The sequence below is a fragment of the Thunnus albacares genome, chromosome 13, assembly GCF_914725855.1.
Source record: "Thunnus albacares chromosome 13, fThuAlb1.1, whole genome shotgun sequence".
Classification (NCBI taxonomy): domain Eukaryota; kingdom Metazoa; phylum Chordata; class Actinopteri; order Scombriformes; family Scombridae; genus Thunnus; species Thunnus albacares.
The window spans coordinates 12444511-12466625 of NC_058118.1; the positions used below are offsets into that span (position 1 = coordinate 12444511).

The window sequence follows — 22115 nt, forward strand, 5'->3', positions numbered from 1 at the left end:
CCAGAAGAGCTACTAAAGGTGACTGCTCTTTCCAACTTAGAGTGAATTTTTAAACTGAATATGAAAGTACTTTCCTGGTGTACCGTGAAAGAGACACAAGCTGTACACAGGATTTATTATTTTAGTTCGCGTCAGTAATTTGAGGAAGAATGAGGAGGGGAAAGCATTCACAGACTCATATGAGCCCCTACAGAGACACAGGGAAGCATTTCAATTCACTACATGCCACTGCATGATTAGGTATCCAATCTGCAAGGGCATTTGTGTTGTCTGTGTGTTTTACTATTGCAACTGCTGACAGATGAATTTGATTCTGTGGTCTTCACCACAGAAAGCACTGGATGGCAGCCACTGCTTTGTTTACCACTTTTGGTTAGTTGTTTGCTATTTTTTTAAAGCTCATGCTCACAACTGGGTAGCTGAAAAATGGAACTAACAAACAGTGTGCTTCTCGACTTGAACTGTGTGACACACAGGATATAATCTCTACCCGCTTGTTATGCAAGGTTATGTTGTTTCTTGGCATATTTCTGTCCGCTGTCGCTCTCACACGGTTGATTGAATTCTGCCCCGGCAGGGTTAAAAGCTTACTTTGTGGCTGTTCTGAAACTTCACGTGTTTGAACCCATCCCAGCTCCAGGGCTTGCGTGTGTGTGCGTGTGTGTGTGTGTGTGTCTGTGTTTTTGTGCTTGCTGGGAGGGAAAGGGTAATCTCACCCTCCGCTATATAAAGGGACGTCAGGCAGAACTTCAACACCAGATGTGCAGATCTTCATCCAGGCGCTCCTCCGTCATCATTCCTGCGACTGATCCTGCTCCTCAGAAGCTATGACTTTACTGCTGACAGTGCTGGGAGCCTTGCTCTGCTCCTTGACGGTTTCTTCTGAAGTAACACCCCAAAGAGACTTCAATTTACAAGGGGTAGGACACATAACTGTGTCAACTATGGCTTATTTTTTATTTATCACAATATAGATTTATGGTGTTATTTGATGACATGCACAACATTTGCTAAAATAGGTATGATATGGAGTATTATAAAATGATTCCATGTATATTTTGTATTTAAACAGCTGTGTGCCTGAATTAGTTGTGTGGTTGGCACATTTCTAGAGAGCAAGGAGACATTTAAGAAAAACAATATGTGAGCAATTAACCTTTCTAAACCTACTATGATATTTTTAAGTAAATCATATGGATTAACAGATTTAAGCTTACATTTTAACTTCAATTAAAGCCATTAAGGAGTCTTTGTAGATGTTTCCAGTTCTTTTAAATCAGTTTGATAGTGTTTTAGTGACATAAATTACTTGAAAGAACCATGAGTGCCATTTTAAAGATTGGTTTTTCTATTGTTTCAAGCCTTCCACATTACAAGAGTCTGATTATTACTTAAAACACACATTTTTCTCCAGTGTTTGCTGCTATAACTATACTATTAATGATGTCTTTGTTTCATTTTTGCTGTATTTGTGTGTGTGTGTCCACAGATGGCAGGGAAGTGGTACCTGATTGGATTTGCCACTAACGCCCAGTGGTTTGTCAGCCGCAAAGGCAGCATGAAAATGGGCACAGCCATGCTCACCCCAACTGCAGACGGGGACTTGGACATATCGTATTCCAGTCTCAGGTGAGTGTGAGAGGACGGACAGGGGGACAGGAGATTTAAAAAGGTGGATGAACGGTGACAACGCGAATCATGTTTCAGTTGTTTCTTTCTGTCTTCAGCTCTGACGGCTCTTGTTGGAGAATGAACAACCTGGCCAAGAAGACCGATATGCCCGGAAAGTTCACATACACAAGTGAGCGTGAGTGCACCCAAACACACAAACACATAGCGCACCAACACATAGAGGTAAGCACGCAATATTCACAATTTAAATATGCACATAATTCTGCTTTCACATGGTTTTATTGCCCTCTCTATGCCAGGCTGGGGGAATGAGAATGACATGCGCATGGTCGAAATCAAGTACGACGAGTACGCCCTGACTCACACCATCAAGACCAAGGGGGGTGATCCTACCGTTGTCAACAAACTTTACGGTAACATCATCATTAACCATGATTTTACACTCTATCCACATGTGTTAAGCAGTTCAGTATAGCAGATTAATATCATGTGGTTTCACAGGCAGAGGAGTGGACCTCAGCGCTGAGCTGCTGGAGAAGTTCAGGCAGTTCTCCTTGGAGACTGGCATCCTGCCAGAAAATATTGCTATACTTCCCAAAAATGGTATTTTATCTATTATATGTAGAGATTTTATATAAACTAACTCATGATAGAGGGACGTCATACACTGATCACCTTACTCTTTTCATTTTTTCCTTCTCTAGCTGAGTGCCCTGCAGCCTAATTTTCTGCCAAAAGACGTCATCTGAAGACCCTATAATGTTTCTCCTGAACATTCAACATCTGTCAAGGGTCACTTCCATGAATGGAAACAGAATTTTTTTTTTTTTTTCCAGTTTATTTGCTCTGCTCTTTCAAATGTTCCCATTACCACTAAACATGTTTTAAAGCCTGGTTTCAATATACACAACTTTTCTTTTATAAACCTGCAGTTGTAACTGAGTGCAATCTTTATTAATGTGGGCAAATAAAACACAAACGGCTAAAATACTTTGCTTTTATTATCTTTTTTAACAAATACGTTGAAGTACATCCATAACAACACAGTTCAGATTTCCTTTTTATCAAGTGTTTACATCTACACGCTTTGTACAGATTTGTATACAAAACAATAATTTACGTCCCATAGAAGTCTAGTTACACTTAACTATACAACAACTTGTAAATGAAATAAATATAAAAACAGAAATAATCACAGGTGAAAAAAAAAAAAAAAAGTAAAAAGCCATAGTACAAGTACACCACCAGCACCTGTCTTCTGAAGTTGCATCTAAAAAAAGATATACGTTTTCCCTTTCTACTGACAAAAGTACATCTGTGTTGGCGAAAACAAAGAGTTCAGTCCATAGCTTCATAACAGCAGCACCAGATATACTGTACGATTCCTATTTAGGCCAGACAGTCATATTTGGACACTGATGTCAACTTTTTTTTTTTTTAAACCCAGACTAATATTGGTATCATACTCGTAATTGTAGATTATGCTTTTTCTGTGATTTAACAGATATTATTTCAATTCATATGAAAAACAAGTTTGATCATAGACAAAGAAGCCATCTGTGTGAACTGCTTGTGATCAGTAATAGTGTTGAAAACGAGAAACCTTTTCCTCATCACAGATTTGTCAAATAAATGGGGTTTCACTCCCCAGGTAGCATTAATGGGTTAAAAGTACTGTCAGTCAGGGCTCATTCTGAACAACTTACAGTACAGTTACTGACTTGAAACAAACGATGGACAGGTGTGTGATAAATGAGCGATGGGGGGAGGGTAATGATCGCATCGCTGTATGGGTGCATATCTGGTCTTTAACTCACTACCATGACACATCCACTATTTCACTGTGTATTCTGTGTTAATTTCATGATGGTAGATGCCTGTGGACGAAGCTAAGAATGATTGTTTCTTTTCTCTGGGTGCTGTACACAACCAGCCTTGTGTTTTGTTGACACAACAAAAAGCATTATGTTACAGAGTGGTGGGGTCAGAGCACCAGGAAGCACAACAGATGCTTTTTTGTCATTCTCTCACTCTCTCTCGCACTCACACTCACACTCTCACACACATACATACACACACACACACACACACACACACACACATACATAATTACCATACATGACTTGATTACTGCATTCATCATGATCTTTACCAAGTTGGCAAGTGCTACTGGGAACAGGTTGCTAATCCATACTGCTGTGTTAAGTACATTTTAACAAAATGACACAAACGTTTTGCAAATTACACTTCAGTTTCGAGACAAATAATTAGGACCATTGTGATTGCTGCCTGCAAAATTAAAACTGTGTATCTACAAAAAGACATCTGCACAATCTGCCATGCACACTGTCACCAGCAAGGGACATGCAGTTAAAAGTGCAAGTCTACGGAGGGTTCTGTTGCCAACTCTGACAGAGCATTAATGTTATGTACATGTGTATACATTTCTGAACAAACATTAGGCTGGAGGACCAAAAAAAAAAAGAGCAAAACAATAGAACAGACTAAGTGCAGCACACACACACATGACACATTGTTTAAATGTGACTGGTGTTGTGCTGAGGGTGCAGTGATTGGGGTACGATGGTTGTTTCAACATTGTTCTTGGTTGTGGCACAGTATTTGGCTCGGTCAGAGTCACTCTGCCTGCACCACGTCCTTGTGGTGGCGCATGATATGCTGGTTCTTCTCCGAGGGTCGTCGGAAGCCTTTTGAACAGATCTCGCAGCGGTGAGGATAGTCTTTTGTGTGAATGGAAATCACGTGCCGCTTGAACCCTGAAGCGTCCCCAGTGCTGTAGTCACAGTACTGGCATTGGTAAATTCTCCTCTCTTTTTGTCCTTTACCAATAACTACAGTCACGCTGCTGGCTAAGCTGGCTGCACTCACTCTAGCGGGCGGGCCAGAGCTGCTGGACCCGCTAGGTGCAGACTTTTTAGGTGTGACAACGGGAGTGTGCGTCTCTGTCCTCTTGGCCTCACCCTTTTCAGGAGAGGCCTGTTGCTCCTTCGTGTGGACAGACAAGATATGGCGACTGAGAACAAAAGGGTCTGCAATTTTGAAGTTGCAGTGCCGGCACTGATGGAGTTTCTTGGTGCGGTGGGATACTGAGTGCTTCTTCAGTTCAGACGGCCGGTGGAATCCTTTACCACAGACGGCGCATTTGTGTGGATAGTCCTTGGTGTGAACGGATATGATATGGCGTTTCAGGTCACTGGAGTTGGAACTTTTATGATCACAGTGGGCACAATGGTGGGTCTTATTCTCCTCGTGTGTCAGTCCGTGCTGCATTAACTCCTCCTCCTCTGCAAAGGTCTGGAAACAACGCTCACATTTGTATGGCATCTCTTTGCTATGCTTAGTCTTGATGTGTGTCTTGAGATTAGAGGAATCGGCCGACTTGTAGTCGCAGTACAGGCAGGAGTAAGGCTTCTCGCCCGTGTGCGTGCGCATGTGTTTCTTCAACTCTGAGGGGTGTCGGAAGCCTTTTCCACATTCCACACAGATGTGGGGGAAGCTTTTACTGTGAACAGCCAACAAGTGCCGATTGAGCAGTCCTTGCTCAGCAGTTTCATAGTCACAGAACTTGCATTTATGCATCTTGGTGGGAGGTGGAGGCGGCTGGCTCTTGGGCTCTCTGTGGTGGTGCTGCAGTCTGTGAGAGAACAGCGCCGCCTGCTGGTGGAACTCCTTGCCACACATTTCACACTCGAAAGGGGCCTTGCTGCTCAGAGCGTGCACCTCCATGTGGTTGTGGAGGCTGGCTTTCTTGTTGGTGGTGAAGTCACAGTCTGTACATTGGTACTTTTTCCTCGTCAGAACATCCTGGTGATGATTCTTGGTGTGGCGTTTCAGGAAGCCTCGCGATTTGAACTTTTTACCACAAAGCATGCAGGGGTAAACTGTCAGAGGTTGACCATATGGACCGATGATGATGGCTGGAGAGAAAAACGACAAGAGGGAAACTGAAATGACAACATGGCCATGATTGCGTTTGTTAAGGAAACAGACAAACACTGTTCATATGTAAGGTGACAGTAAGGTTAACAGTGTGACACTGCATTGAGCAGACAACACAAATGGGACTGAAGATATCTTGAGAGTGTACAAGATTCATGCAATCCGGAATCAGGAAATAATTACAGCAACCAATAACTATGTACATATGGGCATGTTAGTATAGTTGTAAGATAGACTTGAAAAAATGTGAACCTATTCTTTAAGTATTTAGTGTTTATCACAGTCCTGGTCTTATGATTTGCTGTCAGAATTCTTTCATTTACTCATTAACTAATCATGATTTTGAAAACTAAAACTTTTAGGGCAAAATTTCCTTTTTGCTCCAATTCTCAATCTTGTTGAGGGCCAACATACAGATAATAAAGTTATAGTGATCAAAGTAGTTATAAACTACTTATCCACATGTCCAAAAGCTAATGAAACCATCAGAGTGGAACACAGTAAACTGCTGATAAGCCTGTGCGAAGGACATGAGCTACAGCAGCAGTTCAACTGCTGCTGTATCATGTCCAACTGCTTCCACAAGTCACAGAGGGGGTTGTTGGAAAGAAACCAGTTAACACGTTGTGCCAATATTACACAGCCCTGGGCGGTATTCCAGAAAGCAGGTTTAGTGAAAACTCTCAGTTTGTTAACCCTGAGATGAGGGAAACTCTGTGAACCTAACTTGCTCGCTGGCAGGTTTTCTTCAACAAACCCTGAATTTCTCCCTGTCTCTTCCTCGTTACAGAGCCAGACACGCCGTGTCATTTCCTCATTCATTTAGTCCGTATCGGAGCATGTTAATTAGCGGAGGTTTGCTGTATATCAGAATCAATATCCTAGTTGGATATTAGTTTGTTACTGAAGGACTATCTAAAGTTACCGCTTTTATGTGCTATCAGTCAATTCTTTGAACAGTGTTTTTTGTCTTGACATTCAAATATTACACAGTGTGAATTCGGCCTCAGCTCAGAATAAAACCTCTGCATGTCCTTCTGTTATAACACTGTGACTATGAGCACTAACGACAGCTGTCAGTTTGTTAGAGCAGCTCCTGCACTGAAACGTTCATTGCACATAATGAGTAATCACAGTTTAAATTTTTAAAAAATCAGTATGAAGCTTTAGACACGTAGTATCAATGAATAATTATCTCTATCACTCATGATGTGATTGGTCGCACTGATGGAACATAATTCCTACAATATTGGAGATTTTATGTTAATATTTCCATGTGAGCAGGATCGAGTAGCATCACTGAATGATGTTGGACCAAAATACAAATAGATGTCTGAAATTTAAAAAAAAAAAAAAAAAAAAAAAAAAATCAGTATTTTAACCTTGACGCCTTTTCAAGTGTAAATCACCAAACACATTATTACTGGATCAGACTGTGAGCTTACATGTCTCTATGTCTTTCATCTATATAGTTTTTTTCAATCTTTAACTGTATTTTTCATCTTCAGTTGCTGCCTCCTGTGTTTTGTCCCTGTCACATTAAAGCTGAATCAATATATTTAAAATGTAACGTAGGCTACAGCCTGATACACAGTCAGATCCCAAAGTTCAGGGTTAGACTCAGTTTGTTAAACCCACTTTCTGGAAAACCACTCTGGTGCAACAAAAAGTGTTGTGCTTGAATTCATGACTGACAGTGAAAAACAGGAATTTCTGTGTCACATCTTTATGTAATGCACACGGAGGGGAGGATCAAATGACAAACAAACGAGCCCCTTAAACTCAGTCATCATCTGCCACGCATTAGATCTACCTGTTGGTTACAAAAGTCATGCTAAGTCAACTGCCATTTATAACAAATGCAATGTGTTGCTTCTGTTTCTTTTTCCAAATATAAATGTAATTTCTTGGAGTTTTAACTGCTGGTTAGACTATGAATTAAAATCTCTTTAGGCTTCTGATCACTGAAATGCGCCTATGTTATTGATCAATTAAATAAAAATAATATCAACTTAATGAGAATGAAAATAATGTGGCTGCAGCTTTAATCCTTAATGATCTAAAGGCCTTCTTCGTGGTGTGTTCAGAGAACGACTACATTGAAAACTGGCCTGGAACAGCAACTTCCATATCCAATAACTTTGTGTTGCTTTTACCTGTTTGGACCTGCCGAGGTTCCGACCGTCTCTTGCTCTTGTTGCGCTGTCTATTGATTTCATCAACCCCGTCCGATTCATCGATGTGCAGCAGTGCACTGGCTGCACCGTTTCGGTTTTCACAACTCTCGCTATCGTCTGCGCCTGTGGGAGCAACAGAAGGTCTTTAAATAAACAAAAATAAACAAAACCAGCATCTGTAAAGCTTAAGCCAAGACACTCAGAGACGTGGCTGATGCACAGGTTTCCAGTGTTGTTGTTTTTTTTAATAATAGCAATTTAATAGACAGGGGTGCTGACCATAAGCAGCTGCCCAGGCCACAGGCATGAAGTCCTTGCTTAGAGACACGCTGTCATACGAGCGGTCGTGAGTTACTGGCTCTTCACCTCCTACCACCACCTCCATATAAACCTCATCAGTCACCTTGGACCCACCTGTAGATGAGCCCAACATGTACAAAACCAAAAAACGAGTGACGTTTACTTTCATGACAGACATCCCCGCTCACTGGATCTAAATGACTCACCGTGGTTTCCTTGGTTGTGATGAGAATCCCCGACAGACATGTAAACCATCTTCTCTCTGAGCGTTTGGCCTGAAGACTCCGTTAACGCCACACTCTCCGTGTCTCCGTCGCTGATGTCAACCGATTCGCCTGAAGAATAAAAACATCTTTAAAATCCTCCACTCATACAACACAGCCTCCAAACTTTTTCAGGTCAAGGACAAAGAAAGTTGTATTTACCTCCACAGAGAACAAGTTATTCTAATCAAGATTTAATGTTTATAAAAAAAATGTTTCACAAGATAAAGAAATGTCTCATTTAATTAGTTTTTTAACCTGTGCTTCATAGGTTGATGTAACAAATTCTGCGTCAATCACTGGTACTTCAACTAAAATTTGACCCTTCATTATTCGTAAAAGAGATTGAAGGTTAATTGCTACTCACCCATGTCATCCTCCCCTGAATCCGCCTTGAAGATGTAAACCTTTATCACCTCCTGTCCATCCTCATCCTTCTCCACTTCCTGGTCCTCCACAGCTCCCTCTACAGTTACCTCCGTCCCATCCTCAGACACCATTTTACCGGCTTCGTCCACTAGTGAGGGCGACACACGCAACATCTCACTCAACACGTGCAAGTATGTGGGATCTACTAGCCATGAGCTGGTGACAGTGTAAGTTCTGACAACACACGTTATTGCTGCTGTTTTAATATTTTGATTACCGTTTAGTGTATCAATATGAAATGCTTTAGTACCTCACTGCTATTTATACTTATTTAAAGTGCAATTTGGATTTAATTTTAATGTTTCTGTATACCTATAATTATATGAAACAGATCAAAATGAATGCACTTTTTAAAAATTGTGTTGTTTAAGCACTGTACACCCTTTATTCACATGTAATCGTGGCTTCCAGAGGAGCAATGGCACATTTCATTTCAATCCCAGCACAGCAGAGCAGTAAACTTACAGGATATCATTAGATAATCTCCACAGTCATCTTGGTCGTCGTCCTGCTGCTCTGGGTCCAGCCCATCTTCAGGGATGTCTCCCATGGCAACACCTTCCTCCTCGCCCTCCAGGGCCATCACGCAGGTTTCTACAGCAACATCTTCGTCTTCATCGCAGTGCACATACTCTGAGACCACGTCCTCAACGGCATCCTGGATGACTAACTCGTCTGGGGCAAACCTGTGAACCGCCATTCCTTCCCCCTCGCCTTCTGACACCAACACAGTCTCTTGAAGCTCCACAACAAACTCCTGCCCGCCGGCACCACCCTCATCTGGAAGAAGCAGGATTTCCCAGTTAACCAGATAGTCAAGAGCAACTGTTTATTGTGTGTGGATGTTTTAAATGGTGTGTTAAATGTTAAGCATCATGCTTGACATAACGTCTCATTATGAACAATACTTTACTTATGCCATTCAAATATTTCAAGTTATCTGTCTAACCAATGAATGGTGCTTCTTGATATAGCCCAATACTACCATGTTTATCAGAACTCTCACAAGCTTTATGTAGTAAATGTATACAAACATTAATATAATTACCCGATCCGTGTAATATTATTTTAGGCTCTTCAGAATGTATTGCAAGCCTGGTGACATCCTCATCCATTGTCCTCGCACTGCATCTGTTACTGTAGAGCTGAAAGCAAATGATAAAAAGCTTAGATCTTTGGTGTCCAAAATTGTCAGGAATAAAGCTAATTAGAGGAACCATGTAAACCCCGACAATCTCAACAATAAACTTGACTGATTGATTGGTTATTATCAGTTATCACACTGTTACTCACTGAAGTAACTTATATCAGTCTGGCGCCCCTTCCGCACACATTATTTTACACTAGACATTCGTTTCAGTATGAGGTCAACATTAGGGCTGCAATTAATGATTATTTTCATTATTGAATTGAATTGTGTTTTTTTATTTTCTTGATTAATCCACAGGCATTTGGTCCATGAAATCAGAAAATGGTGAAAAGAATGTCAATCACTGTTTCCTAAAGCCCAACGTGCAACCTCAAATCTCTTGTTTTGTCCTGATCAACAGTCCACAACCATAAGATATTCAGTTTATCATCACGGAGAGCTAAAGAAACCAGAAAATATTCACATTTGAGATGCTAGAATGAGAGAATCTTTGTATTTTTTCCTTTTAATAAAATGACTGAAAATGGGACTCATGCTGCCTTAATCAGTTATTAAAATGGTTGGCAATTTTCTGTTGATCAACTAATTGTTGCAGCTCTAGTCTACACTGCAGATTGGAGCAAAGCATAGCAGGTCACCCAAGTCCATTTTCACACAACAATATATCAACTGCATAATAAATTATATGTATGGACAACTATGAAACTCAAGTAATTGAATCTGCACCCAGACACAAGCAAAATTCATACGTTCATGGTAATTAATGTTGATTTAAACAATATGAATTATATAACAGAACAGATGATGCAGAACATCAAAAATGATTCAAGCATTAAGTGTTAACCTATACAGAGTCAAGTCATTTCTTTTCCCCAAACGTACACAGAGAAAGTCTCAATGAGACTTATCCTTTGCTAGTTGAGGGAAAACTGTGTGTGTGTGTGTTGTTAATTTGACATTAAAATGTGATTCACATGATACAGACCACTGGCCTTGTGCTACACAACTAAAGGACGGCAGCCTGACCGAGGCCTTCACAACTATCACATATCCATCTTAACAGGACTGTTGTCAGGTCATTGTGCAGTAAATACTGTGTGTATTGATTTCTGTGGGTTTGATCATATAAACACTGTGCACACTTGGTATTTCCAATAAGAAATAAGGCTGGGTATCAAACTTGTACCCTTTTTTGGTACAACTGTGTATAGAAACTTCTCAAAACAAAACCCTACCCTATTTAGATATTAAAATTGTCAACTATATTATTCTTAAACCATACAATTGCTCTGTTTTATATCCCATTTCACTTTGTCGCATCCTGTTTTAGCTGCTGCCATAGACCAGTTTCTCTGTGTAGATCATCTGTTTTAACCTTTTATTCACATATTTCACACACAAACAAGATATGATAGCTTAATAAAAAAAAGATTGCACAGAAAAGAAGTCCAGCCTCACTTGCAAATTTTACTGATTTTGTTCAAGGGAAAAATCTCAATAATGGATTAAATTACAATTAAGAAAATTGTTTTTTGCAGTGTTGGCTTGTGTCTGCAGCAGGGGGAAGCAAGTGACTGCATCACCACTTCTGCTACCAATATGAAGCAAATGTTTATAACAAAACACAATCCCTGCAGCCCAGCTGGCACCACCTTCGTCGAGGAGATGACGGTGAAACAATGTGCGACAAATATCTCTCTCACATACACACACTCAGAGAAGCACACACACACGGGGATGCAGAGATGTAAACAGTGGTGTGGACGATGCAGCCGGGGTGCCATTTAATTTCCACTGCATGTACCATCCCCCACCTCCAGGTGGAAAATGATGTGTGGACATGTGGCGCACAACATAGTGCGTCAATGTGCTGGAAGATGCTGCAAATACAATAATATCAACTCAGGTATTTGGGGGGGGAGGACTTACTAGGCTACTCATTCATGCAAGACTGAACACGAGGTGTAAAACCCGATGAAGATGAGTCACAGTAACGTCTTCAACGGACCGCAGATTTACACACGCAAAGTCCAGACGCCACTAAAACACATACATTTAAGGAACAGCTGACTGCACTGATACACACATGTGCTGGGAGGTAATAACGTTACTACAAAAGAAAGGACTGCACTGCTGTGGTTTCTGTAGTAGCCAGCTAGCGGGAGAGGAGCTAAACACACACACATACACACACCTCCATAATCGATTTTCACCACACTAGCGTCCGCCATTTTGTTAGCTTGGTATCTGAAAGAATGCTAATTTTAACACTTACTGGAAAATACCCCTCGGCGATTAAAAAATGTGAATTACACTGCGGTTAAATACTTCGCTACAAAACGACTGATTTAACCACTTACAGCGACGTTAACCAACGACGACGACTAGCGAGTAAAAACCCCTGCATTAAAGAGGCTGGCTAGCTAACCGGATAGGCCTGAATTACCAATTATGGCCTCTATTGAGGCCCGGGCCCGAGAAGAAAAGGCCCAACCCTTTGCGGCCTCTCAGTGAGAATAAAGAAATAAATTAAAATACCACATGCATGCAAAAACAAAGAGTCGCGGACACACAGAGATGCAAACATAGCTCTGCAAACGGGCAAAAACAACCCGCGTACCAGATGTATGCTGCAGGGATGGCCTCCGTCCGCTCCTCGGCTTCCCAGGCCGCCTGGTTCCCCCAGACTCGGGCACGATTCAGTCGGGAATTGTGTGTTATTTGGGCGGGCCGGAGAGGAGCAGAGAAGGAGGGGTTATGTGGTTGTTTCTGGAGCTCCGCTGAAAGCAAAGCAGGACGTCTGGAGCCAGATCTTGTCCTGCTACAGCCCCCCGCTCCTCCAGCTCCGAGGCCGCCGTCAGCACGACACGTCACAGCCCGAGAGCAGCAGGAAAATGCGGAAGGGTTGTGGTGGAAATCACACCGGCAGGCACCAAACAGGCCATAATCTGAAGCCCCGCTGTTCAAAACGCGCAATGCAGTGGCGACTTTAATTAGTTTGTACCCCGAGGTTGCAAGTTTCAGACAGAGCACAGCTTCAGTTCTCCAACCAACAGCAGCACTGAGGTGCAAAATACAAAAGGTAGTTAAACTCTGACCTCCAGATAGATGGAGAGCATTTAAACAAACCGCTGACTGGTTTCCATTCAAAGTAATTACTGCATCAGTATCACTTTCATTACGTGTTTCTTCACAAATGTTTAACTTTAAGAAATTAGTCTCTTCACTTTCCAGATAAATAAGGCTTTTGAATTTATTATTTATACCCAGGCTATAAATTGAGATATTGTTGATAAGATTTTGAAAACCCTTCTTTTAGTAAGTAAAATCATATCCCACATTTACCCATCTGCTGTATTTAAAGTACAGTTTTGAGCAGTTTTGGAATTAAGTACTGTTCTGCAAGTTTGATATAGGCCTACTAATAAGTACTAATATTGTATCTTTTATGCTACATTTATCTGACAGCTGTAGTTTGTAGATAGTTAATTAATTAATATATATACACAAAATAATTATCAGACTATATATTTTTTTAATTAACCCACCCAACAGTATAAAATTGTTTACTCTGAACTGCTGCTTACATGTTAATACAGTCTATATATATATATATATATATATATATATATATATATATATATATATATAGACAAGTACTTTTACTTTTGGTACTTTAAGTACATTTTGCTGGTAATTTTTACTTAAGCAACATTTTGAAAGCAGGATTTTTTTTCTCTTATTGGAGTAGTTTGCTCATTACTACTCTTATCCAAGTAAAGGACCTGAAAACTTTCAGCACTTATTCTAATCTTACTGGCACATGAGGATTCATATTGTAACATGGTTTGTAATAACATAGCTCAAGGTTCCCTTATTTCAGACATTATTTCAAAATTGTGGATTTGTTTTAATTGATTCAAAATATGATGCAAAGCAGAATATCCTCCAACAGATCACAAAATGATCAATAAGTTAGAGAAAGAAGAGGGAAAATAACAACATATTTTTAATACACACAAAAAATTGCTAGACTAGAAGAATTTTACCTTTACAGGCCTCTAAAAATATTCAAATGAAACAATCTAAGCAGGAAACATCACTCTTCAGTTGGACAGCTCATATAGCTCATGAAAGCAGTGATGAGGGGTCACAAGAACACATTGCAGCTATAAAGAGTGACAAACTGAAAGGTTATAGAAACCAGGAAATGAATCAAAGTTGTATAATCCTTTCTTAGGTGTCAAAATCAGGTCATCAGGTTATGCAAGTACAAATACTCTTATCATGTTATACACGCAAAGCTTATAAAAAACACACACTCATTTTGTTTATTCATCAAAGTACTTTATGAGGGAACTTTGCCCTTATTATTCACAAACTGCTACCCAAGCAGTACATCAGGTATCAACTTTGAGTGTATAAACGAAAGTACAAATATGTATCTTTAAGTAAAGCAAAGCTGACTGGAGTTAAAAACACATTTTAGGAATTTTATACTTTTTTCTGGTGCCGTATTTGAGCCATTTGTACTGAACATGACAACATTGGAAAACAAAGCAGAAATTAGAACAATATTTTAGTGTATGTTGCATATATAAAACATGCAGAGCTTTTGTTTGCATTGTATGTGCCCTTTAAATCACACAATGGCAAAAAGTCATTAAGTAAAATCATTAACAGCATATATTTAGTGTTATTATGATATGATTCCCAAACCTCATTGCTCATTCTTAAAATGAGCAGAAGTCTTTCTAGATTTCAGATCAGCAGAAATTGTTTATCAAAGGTAACAGTTTGATTGATAAATGCATTTAAAATGTATGTATGTAATGTGTTTTAAAATCAGTGACCGGACAAAACAGAATTATTGCTATCAGCAACAGTCAGTACAAGTTGATTAACAGTAAACTCTATTTGGCCGTCATTTTCAGCAGCCCCTGCTTCTCGATCGCAAAAAGACGCCAGCCCTCCTGAAAGGAGAGGTCAGCTGCTCCTCTTCGCTTGTAGAACTCAATAGACTTCTTGTTGTTTTCTGCTACAATGAAGTGCATGCTGCTGCAGCGCGTCTTCACTGCCGTCTAGGGGAAGACAAAACACATCCAAGTATAAAACACAAGTACACATGAAGTGTTGAATGCAGTGGAGACCTGTTGCTAAACAAGGAGCTTTTACGGTACCTCACTGAGAACCTTCAGGATTTCTGAACCAATGCCAAAACCTGGTGAAAGATTAAATGTACAGAAGGCAATTAGTGTTGGTGTAGAAATGCCTCTTAACATTGCAAAACGTTTCCTCTGTAACTGATTAACCTTTATCACCATCATATAACAGCACTTGTCAACAACTTTACCCCGAAAATCCTGCATGACATAGAAGTCTTCTAAGTAGAGCAGCTTTCCAATCCAAGGGTCATAAGTGAAGTAGTACATAGCAAAACCAATCACAGTGTACCCTAGAAGAAGAGATCGTGAGTCAGGGTTGGATTTAAAGGATAATCCTGTTAATTTATGGATAAATCTTGAATTGTGAAATGTGAAAAGCGTTGTTTTTACCTTCTGAGGTCTGCTGTTCTTTTGGGATTTCAGCAACTAAGCAGTGGTAGAACGGATGATCTCCAAAGCCATCTTCAAGTAGTTCTACAAGTGGGACATTCACTTTATATAAATGTTTGAAAATGTTTACTGAAAATCCAGATACTTTATGTCAGAAAATGTAATCACAGTTAAACATAATGTAGATAAAAATGAAGCACCTTTTTCGGTCAGTATGACCTGCTCCTCCATCTCTTCAAACTTAGCCAGTTCCTTAAAGGCATAAAGAAAGAATGACAGTGAATTATGTTTTTAACTGGAACAACAATTACAGATGACAAATTTTGAAACAAATAGCCGAAATAACTTTTTGCTTACCTTTATGAGTCGCAAGATATCAGACACGTCCTTGGGTTCAGCTTTCCGTAATATAAAACTGGCCATTTTCTCTTTTTACCCTTTTTTCCTTTGCTTACTAGTCCTCTGAATGTGAACAAAAGCAAAATTTGTTTCTTCATCCGATCCTCAGGAGCTCACCCCCCGACAATGAATTTAGAAAACCAGCATATGATGAACTGCATTGGCCGTGTCGCACAGAGTGGTAGCTTCAGTAACTTTCCTGCTCTCTTTATGTATCCCCCGAGGACGTAAACATGTTCACTAATCCATATATGGGCAAACAGCAATTTACGTCCTGTTGGATCTCTCTGTACTTGAATGTTGTTTAAAAGGTAATAATTAACCAGACCTGGAAAAAAACACGACAAGTGCACATAATGTCTGTAAAGCTGTTTAAAGAATAACCTATGTGAATAAATGAGTCTGAAATTTATACTTCTCACACATTAAATGCTAAACTGACAGTTCTTCAGTAGGTCACATTTGCACTCATTTGTATTACAGAGATTGAAAAAATAAAACTTTTATTGATCTATTGATGTGCTCCTTTATATAATATGTAGATAATGGGTTCAACCTCCAATAAAAAATGCAGGACATTTCAGGTTATCATTTGCCAGGAGTCAGCAGGGGATAGATCTTAATGTGGTTGACAAGGGTGCGACATAGTGACATCTTTTGGTGTGATGGTAAGCCACGAAAGGAACTTTTTTAGTCACGTTTTGAGACTTTGTGATCTGCCCAGTGCTGTGCAAGGGCGTTTAAAAACATACTGACCTTTCAGTGTTTTCAAGGATGGTGTAGTTAAATGACAATAACAGCAGGGGGACACCGAGTTAAGTCAGTGTTGAGTTTTCATTATCTGTCCTTTAAACAAGCTTTATCTCAGTTGCTCAACAGCAATGTTTCCGCTGCTATGGACAAACCACAAACCTCCCTCATAAACATGACATTTATGCTTTTGCATGCATATCCGTTTTAAGGCCTTATCAGGCATAGTATTTTGTGCAGTAAGTCAGCCATTCCTTGTTTGCAGGCAGTTTTAAAGTGACTACATCTGTATTTATACACTCTTGAACATTTAGCTATACATTAATTCAGGTGCAGAAAATTCTGATACCATTTTCTCCACAAGCTGTCCAAGTCATTAATCAGAAACTTTCAGTTAATGTTTCCACATGCGAAACCTCAGCATGGACATGTTTCACACACTGTTGCATTTTTATGGCATTTTCAATTTACTGTTCCTTTATTATTTAGCACAAAACACGCTTTGTTTACTAGCTTAACTCCCTCTGAGGTGATGTTAAATTTAAGAATACACTCCTCACTTACTCTTTGCTAGAATTTGGTTGCACTCAGACCACTCCCGATGCAAACTAAGCTGTCCACATGATGTGCAGTACCTGAAGCTATTTTATAAGACAGGATATGTAAAACCTGTTGTATATATATGTTTGCACTCTAGCAAATTCAAGAACAGACTCTGTGGCAGTATGGTAACATCTCTGGTGATAATTAACACATATTTCTTTCTTCACTATTTTGTAATCAGCTGTTGTTTGTGAGAATCTGGCAGCCACTGAGTAAATTTTACATCAGTGACAGCTGGTCATTCTCAGTGTGCTGCAAAGGTTGAAATTTTCAGCTCTATTTTCAGCTTGAAACAAATGTACAAACTAAGCTAAAACCGCCATTTTGTGTAGTCACTCAGTCAGATGAATCATCAGGAAGAGACAGACAGAAATTAGGAAAACACATTTTATTTGAACTGTCAGTAAGTGGAGGATTTCACAGACTCAGAAAATAGAGACGCAAATCAGTTCAGTTTATCAAAATACTTCAGCTTGCCTGAAGGGTCGGGAATGATCTGTGAGAAAGAATTGATTAAATTAGTGCACAATAAATAGTTCAAATGATACAATGAAATAAACTAGTCAATAGAAATATAGTAGAATATGCTCTAAACTACACTGTGACTGATGTAGATCCCTGACAACAAACTAGCCCGCTATTGCTTTATTTTCTAGTTTTCAATCTGTTTAAAGAGCTATACACAGCTGGTGCTTTAACAAATACTGGCCTAACCCTAAGACATCTTTCACTAATTTGCACATAAATACATGGTACCCTATATGGGAATTTCTATCTGCTGTAGGACAACACTAGTTAATGACAAAGCATCCAGATTAATCACAACCCCAGTGATACTCACTGTGTCACTGCCTGGCTTCCATCCTGCTGGACACACTGTGAAAAATTACATAATCCCAGTCAGCACTTTAAGAAACACAAAGAATCCACTGACCAGATATTAGTTAGCAGGTACTGCTGCGTTATTCTATCTTAGCCATTAATTAATTTTAATAAAGGGCAACTAGCCTTCAAATCTACATTCAAAGATACGTCAAGACAGTACAAAGGCCACTTAGTCACTATAGTTATATAAAAATAAAACCATTAATTAATAACAAAAATGCCAAATTAGGTGTGTGAGTGTTTTAAAATTGACAGCAGATGAGATGTTTGTACCTTCTCCGTGTTTGTCAGTGTACTGGAAGGCCTGGACCAGCCGAAGAGTCTCATCCACAGATCGTCCCACAGGAAGATCGTTCATAGTGATCTGCCTCAGGATGCCTTTGTCATCGATGATGAAGAGTCCTCTGAGAGAGACAGACAAGTTGGATACATGCAGGACTTAATGTTAACGTCTATGTGGTTGTTAAAATACCCAGTGAGTTATGATTTATGAAGCACATTTGTAGAAGCATCAAATGTGAGTCATAGGAATTAAATTAATTCATTAAAATGAATTTAAGGTCCAGTGTGTAGAATTTAGTGGGATCTAGCGGAACGGACTCAGCAGAAATGGAATATAATATTCATAAGTATGTTTCAATTGGTTTATAATCACCTGAAAATAAGAATTGTGTTTTCGTTACCTTAGAATGAGCCCTTTATATATCTATCTTTATATCTACATAGGGAGCGGGTCCTCTTCCACGGAGCCCGCCATGTTGCACCACCATATTTCTACAGTAGCCCAGAACAGACAAACCAAATACTGGCTCTAGAGAGAGCCTTTTGTGAGTTTCATCGCCATCGTAGGTTCTCCTACATGCTTGGAAGGGGAGGGAGTGTTCAGTTGGTTGCAATCTGCAACCTCACCACTAGATGCCACTAAATCATACACACTAGTCCTTTAAGTGCTATAGGAAGACAAACATCCCACCCAAACTAGTTTTTTTCACAGCTGCTCCTGTCACTTACCTGCTTTTTTTCACTGACGCCAATCTGACGTGGCGTCAGTGTTATATTACAAGACGTGTTATATTACAAGACATGTTCCATTAAGTTAATCAAAACTTTGATAACGTCCAGGAATGTAAAAGTGGAGCTGTACCTTAGTGTGTGTCCCTGGTCCTCCAGGTAGACTCCATAGTCTTTTGAAATCTGGTGAGTGAGGTCAGACAACAGAGGGATTTTCATTTGTCCAAGTCCACCCTGCTTCCTGGGTGTATTGATCCTGTTAAAAATAAGAAAGGTGAGAAAAACAAAGCTCTGTACTGTTGTGTTTAGTAAATTAATTCACCCTCTTTATATAATACATAAAAAAGTCTGGAGAACAAAATTATCTAACCAAAAAGAGAAAAAAGCCCCCACCCCTTCAGAAATTAAATAAATCACCTCCTGAATCCCTAAAATGTATTTATTGAAATCCAAAAAGAATTTGGATTACTTGACATTTGTTATTAAGTCTGATAGCATTTTGTGGGTGTAATGGGCTCAGCAGTCTTACCAGGCCAGGTGGGTAAACTGGGAGTCAACTGAGCAGGCGACAACCTCTGTGTTGATGGCTTGAAACTCATGCACACGATCACTGAATGCAATGATCTCAGTGGGGCAGACAAAAGTGCTGCAAAAGACACAACAAACACGTTTACAGAAGAATATACTCTGTTGTACAGCAGTCTCAGCAACTCAAATGAAGTGGTTATGTAATGTGGGTCTCAGATGTTACTCACAAGTCCAGAGGATAGAAGAAAAAGACCAGATATTTGCCTCTGTAGTCGGACAGCTTCAGCTCCTTGAATTCACCGTTGATCACAGCTGTTCCTTCCCAGTGTGGTGACGGCTTTGAAACTGGAAAGAGTAGCAGGAAAAATATAAAGATTTATCAAACCAGGAATTCTTACTGTATATGTAATTTGGAATATAAATCTCATGCTTTCGATTACTGCAAATCACTGAATGTGACATACAGTATGTATTTCAGAAAGAAATGCTGGGGGGGGGGGGGGTTGATCATCAAATAATCATTTTGTTTGGGAAAAAAAAGAAAAATAGGAGAAAAAAAAAATTCTGGATCCACCTTCTTAAATATGAGTATTTTCTGGTTTCTTTAGTCTTCTACAATAGTAAACTAACTGAATATCTTTGGTTTATGGATTGTTGGTCGGGACAAAACAACATTTGTGGATGTCACCTTGGGCTTTGGTAAACAGTGATCATCATTTTTCACCTTTTCCTGACATTTTACAGACCAAATAATAGATGAATCAAAAATAAAAATAATCATTAGTTGCAGCCCTATTTAACTCCAGTAAGTTTTGAGACCAGAAGGTTGTTAAGTGTACATATCTAACATAATTCTCAGAGGTACTTTAATTTATTCATTTTTCACCTTATGTCTTTATTTTTATCCATTACAATGTTTATATTCAGGTTTTTTTGCATTCGCATGAACCATATTGATCAACATTTCATATTCTATATATATGTTCCATATCCACCATTTAATCACTTACATGTATTGTACTATTTACTGCTCTGTACACACGTTAGCTCTTTGTTTTCATTATTTTCTTTTGCCTAGATTTACTGTGTTTTCACTGTCTTCTCTATTTTTCACAATAGTATTATACATAAATGCCCTACGCACAGTGTATGGAGATGGTGACAAAGGATTTCACAATCATTGTGCAGAACACATGCACATCCTGTCTTGTCAAGAGTCCAAAATATTTGTAGATAATTTCGACTTCCTGAGAACACAACACTGTAGAGTATTCTCTTTTAAAATATTCATCGGATAGAGAGGCCTTTTTGTTGCCTCTCTAGCTGATGAAGATGAGCCCATACAGCTTGAAACATTGTACTTTTTTTTTTAAAAGTCAGCATTTTACAGTGTTGCAAGTCCTTGAGAAGAACAAATTAGCTTATAAGCATTTTACTACTATGATTGTGATCAATAAATCTATTTTCAGTTGTTCTCTATGCCATATGACATTTCCTCTCCCACATCGTACACATTACATCAGTTTGCATTATGTTTGTCTCAAATACAATGGGCAGCACACTGTAAGCATGGGCCAGTGGCTGCTGGTGCACAGACGCATGGGGTAAAGTCTCAAAACTTATGATGACACATGACAAACAGAGAAAAAACTGCAGAGGAACAGAGCCCTCAAAGACTTGCATTTGTTTACAGGGCATCTATATTATATGGCCTATATTATATGGAGTTTAATGAATACCTCTAGTAATAGTTTACAAGTCCCACCACCTGGTGATAACATGTCTGTATTAGCCAGTGTTAGTACTGTGCCACACACAGTCATGTGCTGAGGGGGCGGTGGGAGGAACACAATCCAATGAATTTCATAGAATGACGTGTCCTACAAAAAACATCTGATTAAAAGTTAGGCCTAATGTGTAAGTGACCTTAACCTCTTAAACTATCACATGAGAATGAAACCATAAGACACAACCACTCAGATTATACCACAAGCTGCAGACAGACCCTGACAGTTTGTTTCTATTGTCCTGACAGCACCATGCTGGAGCTGCAGCAGCTGCTGCGGCCGCTGCGTCTAAGACAAGAAAATCACTGCGCACTTTCACTCTGCAAATACTAACTTGCCACTTATGGATAAAATCAGGTTATGAACTCACTCTTGGCTTTACTGAGGTGAAGGGAATGGTCGGACACAGGCACACGGAAAGCCTCTCCAGGATAGACGTGTCCTCCCGCGTAGTTGTGACACTGGGAGTTCTTCACCTGAGCGCTTTCTTCTGCAGATGTCACTGTGGAGAGGAGCAGGAGAGCAGCGCACAGAGCGCAGAAAAGCTCCTTCTTTACATTACTGTGGGCAAAAATCTCCATAGTGCTGTCCCTTTGAGAGCACGTAGCCACTGGCTGGCAATGTGTTTCAGTCTTTCTGCCAGGGATTTGAGACGCCTTCTTCCTGCTCTTCTTCTTCTTCTTCTT

At 39.7% G+C, this 22115-nt stretch overlaps 4 protein-coding genes across 7 annotated transcripts; 1 reads left to right on the forward strand and 3 right to left on the reverse strand.

Annotated features, from left to right (window-relative positions):
• Positions 1 to 529: 529 nt before the first annotated feature.
• Positions 530 to 2620, forward strand: zgc:153704 (Lipocalin-like). 2 transcript variants are annotated; one of them, XM_044370318.1, is made up of 6 exons: positions 530 to 920; positions 1490 to 1629; positions 1728 to 1801; positions 1932 to 2045; positions 2134 to 2235; positions 2337 to 2620. In XM_044370318.1, the coding sequence occupies exons 1-6, from the start codon at positions 828 to 830 to the stop codon at positions 2354 to 2356; spliced, it is 543 nt and encodes a 180-aa protein (XP_044226253.1). In that variant the 5' UTR covers positions 530 to 827; the 3' UTR covers positions 2357 to 2620. The 2 variants fall into 2 exon arrangements, with proteins under 2 accessions (XP_044226253.1, XP_044226252.1); XM_044370317.1 differs by having other exon boundaries at positions 546 to 920; positions 1728 to 1807.
• Positions 2616 to 12999, reverse strand: LOC122995247 (zinc finger Y-chromosomal protein 1). Of its 2 annotated transcripts, XM_044370314.1 has the most exons (8): positions 12532 to 12999; positions 9810 to 9906; positions 9227 to 9541; positions 8700 to 8849; positions 8276 to 8404; positions 8049 to 8183; positions 7749 to 7892; positions 2616 to 5570 (listed from the first exon to the last, which is right to left on the reverse strand). In XM_044370314.1, exons 2-8 carry the CDS (start codon positions 9874 to 9876, stop codon positions 4270 to 4272), a joined length of 2241 nt encoding a protein of 746 aa, XP_044226249.1. In that variant the 5' UTR covers positions 9877 to 9906; positions 12532 to 12999; the 3' UTR covers positions 2616 to 4269. The 2 variants fall into 2 exon arrangements, with proteins under 2 accessions (XP_044226249.1, XP_044226250.1); XM_044370315.1 differs by lacking the exon at positions 8049 to 8183 and having other exon boundaries at positions 12532 to 12997.
• A 1237-nt stretch (positions 13000 to 14236) lies between these two features.
• On the reverse strand, positions 14237 to 16077 carry LOC122995463 (diamine acetyltransferase 1-like). 2 transcript variants are annotated; one of them, XM_044370729.1, is made up of 6 exons: positions 15824 to 16077; positions 15667 to 15718; positions 15467 to 15550; positions 15265 to 15366; positions 15092 to 15132; positions 14237 to 14992 (listed from the first exon to the last, which is right to left on the reverse strand). In XM_044370729.1, exons 1-6 carry the CDS (start codon positions 15887 to 15889, stop codon positions 14825 to 14827), a joined length of 513 nt encoding a protein of 170 aa, XP_044226664.1. In that variant the 5' UTR covers positions 15890 to 16077; the 3' UTR covers positions 14237 to 14824. The 2 variants fall into 2 exon arrangements, with proteins under 2 accessions (XP_044226664.1, XP_044226663.1); XM_044370728.1 differs by having other exon boundaries at positions 15092 to 15366.
• A 1514-nt stretch (positions 16078 to 17591) lies between these two features.
• On the reverse strand, positions 17592 to 22110 carry prdx4 (peroxiredoxin 4). Its single transcript, XM_044369896.1, has 7 exons — positions 21800 to 22110; positions 19870 to 19987; positions 19644 to 19760; positions 19248 to 19370; positions 18377 to 18507; positions 18060 to 18094; positions 17592 to 17714 (listed from the first exon to the last, which is right to left on the reverse strand). Exons 1-7 carry the CDS (start codon positions 22008 to 22010, stop codon positions 17664 to 17666), a joined length of 786 nt encoding a protein of 261 aa, XP_044225831.1. The 5' UTR covers positions 22011 to 22110; the 3' UTR covers positions 17592 to 17663.
• Positions 22111 to 22115: the final 5 nt, after the last annotated feature.